At 37.8% G+C, this 16,514-nt stretch overlaps 1 protein-coding gene across 1 annotated transcript in view; it reads left to right on the top strand.

Annotated features, from left to right (window-relative positions):
- The window catches only part of Fstl5 (follistatin like 5), a 716,962-nt gene that overhangs the window by 536,035 nt on the left and 164,413 nt on the right, over positions 1–16,514 (top strand). The window contains exon 9 of the mRNA XM_033759984.1: positions 8,000–8,120. Within this exon, the coding sequence (XP_033615875.1) occupies positions 8,000–8,120 (121 nt within the window). The remainder of the gene's footprint in view (positions 1–7,999; positions 8,121–16,514) is intronic.

The raw sequence follows: 16,514 nt of genomic DNA, 5'->3' as shown, positions 1-16,514 counted from the left end.
GGGAGCTCCCGCGCAGGCCGGGAGCTCGCGCGCATGCCGCCGGGTGATCGCAGACAGGCAGGCAGGCATATTTCCCTAATTTCTATCTCAGTGAGTCTGTTATTTGTGTACAAGAAGGCTATTGATTTTTGAGTGTTGAACTTGTATCAAGCTACATTGCTGAAAGTCTCAATTAAGTCTAGCAGTCTTTTGGTGGAGTTTTTTGGGTCTTCATTGTAGAGTATATCATCAGCAAATAATGATAGTTTAACTTGTTCCTTTGCTATCTTTGTTGCTTTAATTTCTTTCTCTTGTCTAATTGTTATGGCTAATGTTTCCAGAACTATATTGAAGAAGAGTGGTGGTAGTGGGCATCCTTGTCTTATTTCTCATTTTGACATGAAGGTTTTCAGTTTTTGGCCATTTAATATGATGTTGGTTGTTGTTTTTTCATAGATAGCCTTTATTAAGTTGAGATATACACCATCTATTCCAAATATTTGCAGGTTTTTTTTTTTAATCAGGAATGGGTGTTGAATTTTGCCTAATACTTTTTCTGCATCTGTTGAGAGGACCATATGGTTTTTGTCCTTGACTATGTTAATATAGTATATTACACTTATTGATTTACATATGTTGAACTTTGCTTTCATCCCTGGAATAAATCTGACTTGGTCAGAGTGTATGATCTTCTTGATAACCCTCTGTATTGTGTTTACTAATATCTTATTAAGGCTTTTTGCATCTATATTCATTAAGGAGATTAGCTTGTAGTTCTCTTTTTTAATTGCGTCTTTCCCTGGTTTGGGAATCAAGTAACACTTACTTTCAGGAATGAATTTGGAAGTATTGCTTCCTTTCAATTTCATTGAAAAGTTTAAAGAGTAGTGGCTATAGTTCTTCTGTAAATGTCTTGTAAAATTCAGCAGTGAATCCATCAGGATATGGGATTTTCTTTGTTGGTAAATTTTTAATTACATTTTCTTTTCACTGATTATAATCGGTGTGTTTAGAATTTTTTCATTGTCTTCATTCAGCTTTGGTAATTCATACGTATCTAGAAATCTGTCCAATTCTTCTGTGTTTTCCATTTTATTAGAGTACAGGTTCTCAAAGTAGGTATTGATGATCCTCTGCATTTCTGTTGGATCTGTTGTGACTTCACCTTTTTTTTCCTAATTGCATGGATCTGAGCCTTTTCTTTCCTTTTTTTGACGATGTTAACTAAGGAAAGGTTTATCAATATTATGTATTCTTTCAAAAAACCAAATCTTCAATTGATTAATTTTTTGTATCATTTTCTTAGTTTCCATTGTATTGGTTTCTGCTCTAATATTTATAATTTCCTTTCTTGTATGAGCTTTGGGTTTTTCTTGCTCTTCTTTTCTAGGAGTCTAAGATTTATCATTAGGTTTTTTTATTTGAACTTTCTCTGTTTTCCTGGTGTGGGCATTCACTGCTATGAATTTTCCACATAGAACTATTTTCATTGTGTCCCATAGATTCCTGTATGTTGTATTGGAATTATCATTTATTTGTAAAAACTGTCTACTTTCTTCTTTAATTTCCTCTGTGACCCATTGATTATTCAGGAAGGTGTTGTTCATTTTCTATGTGTTTATGAAATTCTATTGATCTCCAGTTTATTTGCACTATGATCTGATTATGCAGGGGATAACTTCCATTCCTTTTCATTTACTCAAATTTGTTCTTTTAGCTCGTATATGGTCTGTCTTGGAGAATGACCCATGTGCAGCCAAAAAGAATGTATATTCTGATTTTATAGGGCAAAACATTCTATAGACATCTATTAAGTCCATATGTTCAAAAGCTTGGTTCAGTTCTAGTATTTCATTATTGATTTTTTTTTTTTTTTGCCTAGATGATCTGTCTATTTGTGATAGTGGGATTTTAGTTCCCCCACTGCAATTGTACTAGTGCTTATTTGGTTTTTCATGTTAGTTAATATTTGTTTTATATAGTTGGAGGTATTAATATTTGGTGTATATATATTTATGATTGTCATCTCTTCCTCTTTAATTGTTCCCTTTAAAAGGATAGAGTGTCCTTCTTTGTCTCTCTTAATCACTTTTTGATTTGAAATTTACTTTGTCTGTGAATAAGATTGCTACCCCTGCTTTTTTCTGGGCTTCTGTCACATGGAAAACTGTTTTCCATTCTTTCACTTTCAGTCTATGGGCTTCTTTTTGCACTAGGTGTGTTTCTTGTATATAACATATTGTTGGATTTTGCTTTTGATCCATCTGCCAATCTATTTTTCTTGATTGGTGAACTGAGGCCATTGACATTGATGGTTATAACTGATATGTACTGATTTATTATTGGCATGTTATTGGCCTTTTGTTGACTCTTTTTACTTCTTCTCCTTCTCCTTTTAATTTCCTGCCTTGACTATTTGATTTGCTCTGTTGCGCCTCATGTGTTGTAAACTTCATTGTCCTTTTCTAGGATATTATTTAGAATTCTTTGTAGTGCTGGTTTTTCTGTTGACTCTTTTTACTTCTTCTCCCTCTCCTTTTAGTTTGCTGCCTTGCCTATTTGTCTTTTTTGTAGGATATTGTTTAGAATTGTTTGGAGTGCTGGTTTGGTGTTCATGAAGTTTCTCAGGTGTTCTTTGTCATGAAACTATCTTATTTCCCCATCCATTTTGAAAGAGTTTTGCAGGATACATCAGTCTAGGTTGGAGGTTGTTTTCTTTTAGGGCTTGAAATACCTCACTCCAGGCTCTCCTTGACCTGAGGGTTCATGTTGAAAAATCTGCTGTGATTCTGATGGGCTTTCCTTTGCATGTGATTGTTTCTTGTCCCTTACTGCTTGTAGTATTTTGTTCTTCTGTGGGGTTTCTGGGATCTTGATTATTGTATGTCTAGGTGTAGATTTTTTGTTTTGATTGTGACTATTTGGAGTCCTATATGCCTCACTTATCTTTATGTCTAATTCTCCCCTTCTGTTTGGGAAGTTTTCTGTCATTAATTCTGTGAACAGCATTTTTAAGTCATTTGTATTTTCTACTGCTACTTCATGGATTCCTATCAGTCTTATGTTATTCGTCTTTCATCATCTTGGAATTATTGGATCAATTTCTCATGATCCCTTAGTGATTTCAGAGACCTCTCTTTTCATGGTCATTAATTGCAATCCTACTTCTATATCTGAAGTTCTATCTTTACAGTCTTTTTCCTGCTGTGAAAACTTTCAATGCACCTTTTAATCTCCTGGATATCTGTTTGAATATGTTTCATGGATTCCATTTTTTTCCTATGTTGGGCATTCATGGTTTCCATTTATTTCTTATGCTGGGTATCCATGGCTCCTATCCTGGTCCTGAGCTCATAAATTTTTTTGGTCAGTTTCTGTTCTAGGGTCTCTAATCATGTCTTTTATTGTGCTCACCATCTTTGTAGTTATCTGGGAAATTATTTGTATTTTGAATTTTTCTAGAGCCTGAATGATCTGTTTTGTTACTTCCTGTGCTATGAGTTCAGGGTGTCCTGGTGGTTCAGTCAAACTTTTCAACGTCATTTATACTAGAGTTTGGTATTGGTGAACTGGAAGTTTGTCTTTGTGTCTTAGTTAAGTGTTTTCTCATTTTTATATTTGTTGTTGGGTTGTCCTTGGTTTTAAATTCCTGGGTTATTACTTAAATCTTCCTGGCATAGTTGTACTTTAGATTTTGAGTCTGTAATGACTCATAGACAATCTCAATTTCATATATCAGAAAAGACAATTCATTAAGTCAGTCACAACCCTTTAGCCCAGTTGATACAATCAACAACACAATAGGATCAAGCACAACTTACAAATTGATCTTTTGTGGTAGTCATTAATCCATCACCTTTAAACCATGTGAAATAAATTAGCATCAATAAGCAGCCCCAAATATGTTTACAGTGAATAAACTCTTCAATATGGCATCTTTACTCTTTAAGATGGGGACTTAGACAGTGTTAGGACAAGAGGAGTATATAGGTAAAAGAATTGGAGAAGGTTTCAAGTAAAGCCAGAGAACACAGGACCACATAAAATTTAGGAAACTGTTGAAGACAAAAGGGAAAGACAGAGTGCAAGAATAAGGACAAGAATATAACAACTTAACAGTAATAGAGGCTCACTTTACTTTGAAACTATTGACCCTTGAGTGAAGGAAAATGAGAGAAGAAAAGAATATAAAGAAGAAAAATCAATAAAAGAAGACATCTGAGTTAGGCCAGGAATAGGAACAGCAAGGGAGATAAAGAATAATATGGGACCATCTATTCCAATTTTTTGCAGGGTTTTTAATCATGAATGGGTGTTGAATTTTATCAAATGCTTTTTCTGCATCTATTGAGAGGATCATATGGTTTTTGTCCTTGACTTTGTTAATATAATGTATTACATTTATTGACTTTCGTATGTTGAACCATCCTTGCATCTCTGGAATAAATCCGACTTGGTCAGGATGGATGATCTTCTTAATAATCCTCTGTATTCTGTTTGCTAGTATTTTATTAAGGATTTTTGCATCTATATTCATTAAGGAGATTGGTCTGTAGTTCTCCTTTTTAGTTGTATCTTTCCCTGGTTTGGGAATCAAAGTGATACTTGCTTCCAGGAATGAATTTGGAAGTATTTGCAATAATACATAAGATCCTAATAAGATTACTGACATTTAGAAATGGGAAGAAAGGAGCTAAAGGTGTAGGGAAGGTGGGATGGGTAGGGGAAGGGTAATAAGGGAAAAGAAAAAAATGTGAGATAATGAAAAGATGGAAATAAAGTGTTTGTAGATGGGGAGGGGAGGAGGGGGTGAAGGGAGGGCAGAGGTAAGGGGAAAAAATGAGAATCAAGACTTGTCATGTAGAGGTACAAGATCCCAACAATGAATGTAACTGTACTGTATACCTAAAATGTACCAATAAACTTAATTAAAGCTGAAAAAAAAGAATAATATGGGGTAGCAAGATACTATGTTGGAAAAATGAGACAGAAAAAAATGAATTTGCAGAATGGAATGAGTAAAAGAAAGAAGGCAAAGAATTTGAAGGGCATCTTTCAGATATATCTCTGCTGTCGTAATATACAATGTGCATTGCCACGTGCAGAACTAAGTCCTTTAGTCTCAGCTAGCCAAGGGCTGAATTCAGACTGCAAGGCCCAAATTGAGCTCCCTGACCTCCTGCAGGTTTGAACTCTGTAAGGCTCTACTACAGGTTCCTTCTGCCCTTTCTCTGATGATATTCAAAGTTCTGCTGGAAGGTGGTGATCTCTCCAACTTACCAACAATGGAGGCCTGATGTTCCTTTGGTGCAGTTGTTCATTTCTGTTCTATCTTCTGGAACCCAGAAAAATGGCTTTTAAGACCACCTGTGCCTCTAAAGAGTGGATCCTAGAACTGGCACAATCAGGAGGCCTGATATCAAGGGAGGTGCGTGTGGATATTGCACAGGTGCCTGTGTGGCAAACCCGTCCTCACAGGTTGTCTTGAGGCAGGCCGGAGCGAGGACACAATCTCTGCATGGCTGTCCTGGACCTCCACCTTCTGCCTTCCCAGGATTTTGTACCTTTACATGATGTATCTTGGTTCTTATTTTTTCTCTATTTCTCTGCCCTCCCTTCAATCCCTCTACCCATCCCAGTTTACAAAGACTTTATTTCAGTTTTTCCTTTTCTCATAGTTTTTCCTTTCCCTTCTTTCCTTTACCCTACTCCCACTTTCCCTTCCCTTTCCCCTTTGGACTTTTTCTTCCTATTTCATATTATCTATTATACATTTTGATCCTTATTTCATTTTCTTACACCAGAGAAACTATTCGGTATTTACACATGTGTGTCCTATTTATTTCACTTAAGAGCATGGTCTCAATTTGCATCCATTTAGCTATAAATGTCTCTAGTTTCTCATTCTTTATGGCTGAGTAGTACTCCATTTTATTTTTAAAAAACCACATCTGCTTCATCCTGTCATACAAGGTGCTTCTTGATTTGATTTTGATGTACACTGTGAGATTTCTTTCACTTTCCAAAATAATGCCATGTTTGTTCCCCAAAATTTGAAATACTATGGCTATTTCATGCTGAATGTTTCTGAGCTTAAATATATATATATATATACATCTCCTAGCTGAGAGTATGGAGTGCATACTTAACAATTGACACCCTTGTTTCAATTCTTAGTATTCAAGATAGATTACAAGAAAAAGAAAGATAGAAAACCCAGAAGAAAGAGAAAGAGAAAGAGACAATGAAAGAAAGAAAGAGTCCTGTTCAGTGGTATAGCTATGTATTTTTATTTTTATTACTGATGTCAGACTACTTTAATACTTATTTTTCTTTGTAAATATATGACTAAATAATGCAAAAACTAGAGAATAATTACAAGTGTGACAAATATAATTACCAGCTCTTTGTTTTAGGTATAAATAAGACAGAAACATGTTATGAATTTATTTATCTGAAGACTATAAGCAAAACTAGATCAAATATGTGGAAATTAATTTATTATATAAGCTCATTTCAAATAAATATGGAAGGTTTATATTATGACTGAAATCTCTTTTTTTTCCACTTTCAATATTTTTGTTTAGCATAGGGCTGCATGTTCTAACCAGACAGATTAGGCAAGCGAAAGAAATAAATGGCATCCAAGTTGGAAAAGAAGTAAATTTTTCACTGTTTGCAGGTCATATGATCTTATATAGAGAAAATACCCAAAATTCCACTAAAAGACAGTAGAAAAAATTAATTCAGCAAATGTTCAGGATGCAGTATTCAACATACAATTCATTAGTGTTGCTATGTACTGTTAGCAAATTAGGTGAAATAAAAATTAAGAAATCAATCTCTTTTACAATAGCTACAAAAATACCTAGGAATAAATTTTGCCAGAGGTGAAAGACCTCCACAGTGAAAATGATAAAACATTTATGATAGAAATTACAGAGGTCGCAAAAAAGGAGAAAGGTAATCAATGTTGTTCATATGTCCATACTACTAAAAGTGATAGATTCAATGTGATCTCTCTTTTTAAAAATTATTCTGTAGTGCTTTTATTGGTACCATTTAAAAATGCATAAAGATCACATTCATCAAAGGGAGTTTGTACCTGTACATGATATAGCTTGATTCCTCTTTTTCTCCCAGTCCCTTCCCATCCATTCAATTCCCCTCCTCCTTTTGTACAAAAACTTTGTTTCCATTTTTTCTTCTTTTCCCATTTTTTCCTTCCCTTTCCCCCTCCTCCTTCACAGTTTCCTTTTCCTTTTTTTTTTCTTTCATTAATTTTTGGTACATTTTAGGTATACACTATGATGACATTCATCACTGGAAGTCTGTACCTTTACATGATATATCTTGGTTCTTATTTTTTACCCATTCTCCTGCCCTCTCTTCCCTATTTACAACGCTCTAAACTCTCCACCCTTCCCTATTTACAAAGACTTTGTTTCTTTTGAAGAGTTTCTTCCTATTTCATATTATCTGTTGTACATTTTAGTCTTTCGTTTCAGGTTCTTACATCAGAGAGATAATGTGTTATTTAAATATATGTGTCCAATTTATTTCACTTAAGAGTATATTCTCAAGTTACATCCGTTTCCCTAGAAATGTCTTGTTTATCTTTCTTTATGGCTGAGTAGTGCTTCATTGTATTAAAAAAAAATCTTTTTTTGTCTATTTATCAGCTGATGGATGTTTCCAAGCTTTAGCTATTACAAACTGTGCCGCTATGAACATGGGTGTGCATATAATGCTGTGGTATGATTCTTTTAATTCTTTCAGGAAGATACCCAGCAGGGGAAGAGCTGGGTCAAATGGGACGCCCAAGCCCTGTTGTTTGAGGAATCTCTACACTGATTTCCCCAAATGATATTGTAGAAAAATGGTTAGCTAAAGTACTGCACAATTGTAATGATGAATTTGATAATTTTAGAACACTACTTTAATCTAGTTTTCTTTTAATGTACCTTTAAAAATGAAATTTTGAAAATGCCAACTTTTTAAAAAATTTTAATTTCTATAGGACTTTGGAGATGATGGGTCCTTGTATATCACTAAGGTCACCACCACTCACGCGGGCAACTATACCTGCTATGCAGCTGGCTACGAGCACATCTACCAGACGCACATCTTCCAAGTGAACGGTGAGCAGTGCAGTTTCGCCATAGCCCTTCCTGCCTCCCTCCTCCTCGCTCTCCCACTGCTTCCCTCCTCCCCTCCACCCCTCCTTCCCTCCACCCTCCCTCTCCCTTCTTCCCTCCTTCTTTCCTTTCTTTCTTTTTTTGGCTTCACTTGATATTCAAAGAGCGTGGCTTCAATATTCGAACTTTGGCAGGACTTACTTTTTGTTTTGAGACTTCATGTAAAATCTTGTTAAATTAAAAGAGTGTCCAAGTGAATAAACATTATAAATTAGTAATCATTTTCACATTATAAAATTTAGTAATTCATTTTAATTGGAAAACTATAAAATTTAACTTTTAATATATCATCAATTCTGCAAACATAGATTGTAGAAACTGAAAAAGTTAACAGTTTAACTTTTCATCAAATAATCTGTAGCTGATCTTATTAATGTTATAGGAGATGCTTAATTATGTGCAGCACAGTTTATAGTGTTAATGGTTTATTTAATGGCCATGGTGTTTACCCGCTAGGCGGTCACTCCCACAACAGGAACTTCCTCTCTTTCCAATTTAATTCAAATTCTAGCTGTTAACTTGAATTAATATTGGGTTGCATGTTTGTTTATTAATAAACAATATGATTTATTAATGAATACCAACTCATTTCCACACCTGAGGGTGCTATATGTGTGTATTTACTCTGATCTGTAGGAAGGAGACAGAAACTTACATGACTTTCTGTAGGAAGAGCAGGAGGGCTCATGTTATTTTCATGAAGAGGGGATAGCAGGTCACGGATTTGGAACGGATGAGCGCACAGGAGCCCTGTGGACTTCACTCCACATTTGGATCTCAGTTGTGGCATCTAAAGGGATTAGTGTACTGGAGAGCACATTCTGATTTGTTTTAAAATGCGAGATTCATTTAAAGACTATTGTATTTTTGTGTGAGAGATAGTAGTTGCTTAAAATTTAGTGATAACAGTGGAGTTATACAGAGGTTGTCCAATCTGAAATATATTTTGAAGTTATATCTAACACTTACTGAAAAATATCATGTGAACACAAGAAGACAAGAGTTTTTTAAAAATTGAGCCTGGTATTTGAAGGAAGCAGTTAGTATGTGCTTGTGCAGTTCACTGGGATGAAGAAAGAGCCATTTGGAGACTGAGCAAAAGGCCTTTTTATCGTTAATATTTATGCAATTATTGGTGGAAAAGTCAAATATTGAACTGAGTGAAAACCCAAAGTTGTGTATTTAGATGAACTAAGTGTGGATAGACTGCACTTAAAGCCATGATGTGAGCTTGATGAAGGCAGCTTAGAAAGCACGTGAATGGACACAAGGCCCGTGGACTAAAACTGGAGTCTGGAATTAACAAATGGAGGAAAGAAGTCAGGGAGGAAACTCTGTCTATGGTCATTGAGGAGGAAAACAGTATCACAGACTTGAAAACGTTAGGGAGTTGGGTGTAGCCATGGGAATACTCACAAGAAGCAGATCTGTGTCCTAGCTTCAGGGGCCAGCCCAGAAGTCCATCAGACTTGGGTGAGGTCTTTGATATCAGCTTCTGGGGAAACTACTGAAGAAAGCAGTGGATGTGAAGGAATTAATGAGAGTGGCCTGGGATTTGGAGCTGGACTTCTAAGGCAGCTACCTGGAGTCTAGATGCTGTATCCATGGAGAAGCTGACCACAAGTCTGGCCCTTGCTTATGTTTTGTTGGTAACCATTTACTCACCTTTGGGCAGTCTGACAAGTTGAATGCCCTGTATTTGTGTTTTCTTTTGATATTCTTTAGTGTAGTCTATTGTTAATCCTTTTTTTCTCTTAATCTTGATTTCTGTCCTAGTTCTTTTGGCCTCAGTACTTGGTAATTTTTAAAAATTTCATGGTTCATGTTCAGCCTGCATCACGGTAACTTAAAAATCAACAAAAATGCAGATCTCTCAGTTTCATCTGTGCTCATTGTGTGTGGTTTGCAGTGCACATTTTGACAATCTTCCCAGGTAGTTGTGGGGAGCATGAAAGTGTGAGAATCACCTGTAGTGGCTGCTGTTCAGGAGTGTCTTCTCCTTGTTTGTGTCTCGTGTACCTTCTAACATTGCTCATTTATTTGCCAAGCTCCAGTGGAGAAACCTGGGAAGGAGACTGAATCTGAGGACAGGCTTTCTCCTTGCAAGGTGTACACAGGAAGTCTTGGGGAAATGTAGAATGTCACTTCACCCCTGTGAATGAACTGCTTACAATCTGTGAAAACCTATGAGCAATCTCTGGCTTTTCTGAAGAAGCATTAAGGAACACTGAGACCTCAGACAGAGGTCTCCCCTATCAGCCTTTATATTATGCATTAATTGAGAGGAACTCAGTGCCAGCAATGACTATCTATGTGGAATTCTAGCTCTTCTCCATCACTAGGACCAAAGATCTCTGCAAATGTCACTTGCAAGTAGTAAAAATGGCCTTTCTATTGAGTTCTCAACACTAAAACTTCTTTGAGTTCTTTGGTATCAAGGTTTTCTTGTATAGTTGGAGTTTGGGGAAAAGAGCAGTAGTGTTATCATTGCTAAGAGAGCAAACAAAATGAGGGAAAATGTAAGCAGTAGACTTTTAGTACTTACATGTAAGTATTATTTTTTGTAAGATGACTTTATATCAAGCATCAAAAATAAACTATGATTAAAGGAAACTCAAGAGGGAATGTACTGAAGAAATAAATAATGCTGGTATTGTCACCTGGGCAGGAGAATGTCAGCTAAAAGTAAGCAGGTACTTGTGATAGCTCCAATGCATGGGGTCCAGAGAGGGGAGTGTAATCATTTATGCTGATAGAAATAGTCTAGTACTGATGAAAAGCAAATGATACAGGAGGAAAGGAAAACTGTAAGGATAGCACACTAAAGTTAAAAAGTTGATGTGACTGAAAGTACAAAGGGAGGAATTGGTCTCCAGAAGATGAAGAAGCAGTTTATTAGCTCACAGAGAAGGGACTGGAGAAAAACACTGGGTGTGGGAGCATGCGGCAGTTCTCTGAGAGAATCGGAGTCGTTGTCAATAAGAGAGGAGTTGCTGAAGTGGGAGTTTGTGAGGGCACAGTAGTTTGGGGAAGAATGTGAAGTGAGAGGGAGGTGCAAATATCAGTGTGTCCTTGGTCTTTGGACGGGACTGGAGGTGGTGGCTGTTCGTCCACTGCCTTCTGTTGCCCACCTGCAGAGTGGCAGGCAAACAAAAGGAGAGCTGGTTTAACAACATTTTTATTTGTCAGGTGAGTGAATAGGAGAGAAATGGGGTAAGTTAATCAACTTTCCAAATGCTGTGATCACCCTGATGGACCACAGAGCCAGTGGGCAGTAAGCACAGAACTGAGCTGGGAGGCGTGTGCTACAGAGTGAAAGCTGAGTGCAGTTCACAGGTGGTCAGTTAGTAGCAGAATGAAGTGCTGGGGAAAAGCTAGGCAGTGGCCTTGCTCCAGATATTTCTCAAAGCATCTGGCAACTTCTATTTGTAAGAATCACTTATCATTAGGTCAAGTCTGTACAGAGGAGTCTGTGCTCCATTGAGTCCCTAAGCATTTAGGGAGCTCAACTTTACTTCTAGAAGTACTTCTTCAACTTTGGCTTTGGCAATACAAGAGAAATGTGGTATAGAATTCTGTGGATTCATAAATTCATCCATCACAGATCAAAATATATTCTACTGTATTTGTATCAAAAAAGAAAGACTATAATTGCATCTCAAAAATTATTTGTAATGTGTAGACCTACTTGAAGAGCTAGACATCAGAGTTGAAGATAAAATATGAGGAGCTTAGTAAGGGAATACCTTTCAACTCCTACCGCAGAGCTCCCAATCAGTGGGAGTTCGAGACATGAGTATACTTTCTTTACCTGTTGAAGAGGGTGGTTGTGATGTGGGGGGAAATATAACTCCTGACCTGCTAGGTGTCAGGTATGCCCAGTTAGTGTCCTCTGAAAACAAAGAATGAATTCCAAAGGACAGAGGAGGTTAAGAGTGGGAAAGGTTTGTTGGGAATGGAAATGGCTCCTGAGAGACAGAAGAGGTCCCTGAAGTGGGTTGCTACTGAGGCCTTTGTCATGGGTAATTTATACAGCAAGTCACAATGTAGTCACAGCCTGAATCAGACTGCCATCAACCAGCAGGATCACAACTAAACCTGCTCAGCTAATATTGGTCCAGGAGGAAAGCAGGACACATAGCAAGGGTGCATAGAAGGAACAGAGGCACTTTGAGATGATCTGGTCATCCAGCTGGGCAACTGATGCCTATCTGGACTTCAGAACCAGGTGGTGCTAATTACAGTATCAGTCCATGTTTCTGCTTATCCCTTAGGGAAGCAGATAAGCCTGGCCATCACATCTTCATCTTGGGGCCTGACTTCCCTCAGATGCCCCTCCAGCCACAATTCTGATGTCTTTATTTTTTCAAGGACTTCTTTGACAGCCCAGCCCCCCTCTGACTGAGTATTAATTTCTGTCTAATTAGCTGCCTATGATAGTTGAACATGGCAACTACTGTATAACATCATCAATAGTGTAAGTGTCCCCTCTTGTGCTCAGTTCATGGGTTATCCTCTTCATGCATCTGGTGTTTGCAGAGTGGCTGTGGGAACACTGCACATTTCCCCAACAAGAGAGGGAGGAGGAAGAGGAGAAATGCCACCTGACCCACGAAAAAGCACTCTCAACAGAGCTTTTAAAAATCATCAGGAATAACTCCTCTGAACCTATCTGGATGCAGGAAAATTTCAAAGTTTATTTCTTGGATCTTTATGTATTACTATTCATGACAATCAAAATGTTCAATTAATTAGAAGGAAAAGAGAGATAAATATCGGGTTGCTAACATGATCATTGCCATAGAAGTTTCTGGCATAGCTAAACATTTTGCAGTGCAGTCACAGAATACTGACTTTCTACGCTAAAATATCTAGAGACAGTGTATTAGTTGCAGAAAGACAGCCATAAAATTAATTTGCTCTACCATGCCTATTTTTTAGCATTGCTCTTTCCTTTGGTTTTATGGTATTCTGTTCTGGGCATAGTAACTAGAAGCATATGCTTTGCGTATAACAAAGTGTAGTAAACTTCGGATTGCTCAACTGTTACAGGCCAATAACTAAAGAATGGCTAGGCTGGGGATTTAGCTCAGTGGTTCCAACCGCCGGCCTTGCAAGTGCAAGGTCCCAAGTTCAACTGAGTTCAATCCCCAGTACCAAAACAAACAAAAACACAAAGGAATATAAAAATTTTGGGCTGGGGATTTAGCTCAATGATTCCACTGCCTGCCTCACAAGCACAAGGACCTGAGTTTGATTCCCAATACAAAAAACAAATAAACAAACAAAGAAAGAATGGCTAGGAATGAGGACCGATACTGAAAAAAATACAATGACGTGCAAGAAAATGTAAATTAGTGCAGATTTATGGACTCAATAAATCTTTAAAACTAGCTTAACTAATTTTCCTTTTTCTATACTCTCTCAGCAAAGGTTGAAAGACTTTTAGAAAGTCACAGTTTTATGTGGAATTTAAAACACTTATATTAACAATTTGTTAATTAGTAATAGAAATAAAATATATCATTGAATACCATGGCAATCCCTGAAAACACAAAACTATATTGGAATTTGTTAGTGTTTTTTAAATGCAAAGTTTATTTAAATAACTATCCAGGAAGCAAACCAAATAAAAGTCTATCAATAGCCCCTTTCCTTTCTAACCATGTGAAATTAGATTATTGGAATATGAGAGGGTTTCAGAATCCTTATTTGAGAAAATAGTATATATAATTGAAAGGAGTTTGACTCTACCAGTGGAATTCATTTCATGCATTACCTTTTCTTTTTAAGTAAAATAAATTGTCTTTAGATCTTGAGTTTATGATGCAGACTGATATTTTTAGAGTCGCTCAGCATTTGTAATTCCCTGGGGCAGAGAGCACATCCATATTCACAGGAGACACACAGAATACATACTGCTACTGCTCCCACATTCAAATTGCTTAAGCCCTCAAACAATATTGAGTAGATTTTCCTCTACTTATGTCAAACACTTTGGCAAAAAAATGTTGGTTTTATAGAATGTCTATATTGAACTTTCTTATAATTCTCCTTCAGTGTTTGGACATGTGAAAAAAGCCAAATAGGGAGGAAAAATATCACCTTTGTCATTGACATGTGCTTTCTGTAAATGGCTGAGATACAGTGTGCTTGGGTTCTGGTTCTGCTTAGGGTGATGTTAGAGTTGGGGTGAGGTTCTTTCTTGCCTCTCAGACTGGGCTCTCCCCAGAGTAGGAGCTCCCTGCATGGCCACAGAGCCAGGACAATAAAACCACTCTGCATCCCTGTAGCCCTCCTCTCCCACACTGAGCTAATAAAGGGTGGACAAGTAGGGGGCCTGCTGGGCACTCTGGCTCAGTGACTGTATGGTTCCTGTGCAGACAGCAGCACTTCAACTTGCCTGAAATGTGAATTCTCAGGGCTCCCCTCACCCACTGAGACCTGAGCATGCGCAGTGCAGCCTGGTCCTGGCAAGCCTTCCTGATGCTCCTGGTGGTAAAGTCTGGGAAGTAGTGTTCACGCAATTTACCCCTAACAATGACAAATGAGATGTATATTTCCCCCATTTCATTCATTGCTCAGCTTTTAAGTCTTTCAATTTTGACTGAAATTGTTGTTCCTCTGGTGATCTAGGGTAATGGTTGTCCCTCCTCAGCCTAGTGCAGAGAAGCCCCAGCCTGGCCCCTGGCCCACAGATTCCTGTCATGGTGGACAGCCTGTGCAGCTTCCTCCTGCAAGAGCCTCTCGCTGTCAACCTTGAGTGTTAACCAGCCACACTCGAGGCCTCCCAGCTGGCCAGGAACTTAGTGGCCTGTGATTGTCCTCAGCCAGTGAGGGTCCAGTTCAGCAAAAAAGAAGCAGCTTTGCCTTCACTCAGCAGGAAGGTTCCAAAGAGCTTGCACATGACTGTTTTAGAAGAGCAACACCAGAATTTTCCTGTTTACCCATGCAGGTAACATGCTCACCCAGCTCGCCAATGTAAGCCACTTTTCTTTCCGTTGTTGCTGTTTTCCTGTTTTTGGTCTCACTTGTACCGCTACTGTTTCACCTGTCCCTTCCTAGATCAATTCTGAGCTCTAGTTCCTCCCCCAGAGAGTGTTTGAAGACTGTTTCACAGGGTCTCCCCTTTTGTCCATTGCAGTTTTATTTTATTTTTTTTTTGTGTGTGTGGCTGCTCTAGAGACCCTCTGATGGGTGCTGTGTGCATCTCTCAGAGGCTTTGAAATATGACAGAACAGTCCAGCAGTTCCAAGACCTGAAAATCCCTTCTCCATGTTGTGTCCCATAGTAAACTGTGTCCTCTTATAGCTTTCAATGGAATTCTTTAGGGACTCTGCAACCTGATTAAATCCTTGATGTCAGGATATTTCAGTTATGTAATAGCAAGCATATAGATTGCTAGAAATGTACTATATATGTGTTCTGATCATTAATGTCCCCGAGAGGAATGAATGAAAATTACAAGACTGAAGCTTTGAAGAAATTAAATTGTGAAGTCAAAAATTAAATTGTAAGTTAAAGTCTAAAATAATCCCCAAAAGTAAAGTACAAAGAATGAGGTTCATCCCTATTTCCTCATTTTGTGTGCTTTCAGTGGGTGAGGCACTGGGCTAACAGCAGTGTCGGTACCCAGGGCTGAAGCGCACCTGCTTGTTATTTGCTTTCCAGTCCTCACCTCTGTTCTTTCCTCACTGCCTCCTTCCACGTTGCCTTCTGTTGGCTTGAAAGACTGTAGACTCCCATCCTGTTTCCACCACTGATTTATTCACTATATGGTTTGAAGAAGTGGTAAGCTATATTTACAAAGGAAAATTTTTCAAATAACTCAAAATAATGTTTTGCTATTTCATATATAAAGAACTATAAGACAATATACTAAATATCTTCCTTTCATACTGATTGAAACAGTATTGCAAACTATTTTTCTTCTACTGTTGTGAACCAAATTATGTATTTTGGTGTTACATAGTGACCAGTTCTCCCCATTTACTGACCATAGTATCACAAAGCAATATTCAATATGCTTATCTGGTCTTATTATCACCTGCCCATAGAATATAGAAGCACTGAGATGGTTCTGAAGAAATTTCATTGTAAGTTCATATTCCCATGTCATCTGTCTAAAGGACTGCACTCTGTACTAACTGGAGAAGTGGGGGAAGGAGCTCCTCCACAGGTAGTGTTTGAATTGCTTTCCTTAGGACTTGAAGCCCTCGGCTGCATATTCTGTGTTTATTTGGCAACCAACAGAGGGGACAAAGTGGGGAGGACTATGTTGGGGATCTAGAGCCAGTAGCACTTTTGCCCAATTGTCAGGGCTGCTAGTTAATACTT

Source organism: Fukomys damarensis, unplaced genomic scaffold, assembly GCF_012274545.1.
Source record: "Fukomys damarensis isolate Sample0158 unplaced genomic scaffold, DMR_v1.0_HiC HiC_scaffold_38, whole genome shotgun sequence".
NCBI classification, from domain to species: Eukaryota; Metazoa; Chordata; class Mammalia; order Rodentia; family Bathyergidae; genus Fukomys; species Fukomys damarensis.
The sequence above is the reverse complement of the archived record's forward strand: the minus strand, read 5'-3'. Positions and strand labels throughout refer to the sequence as shown.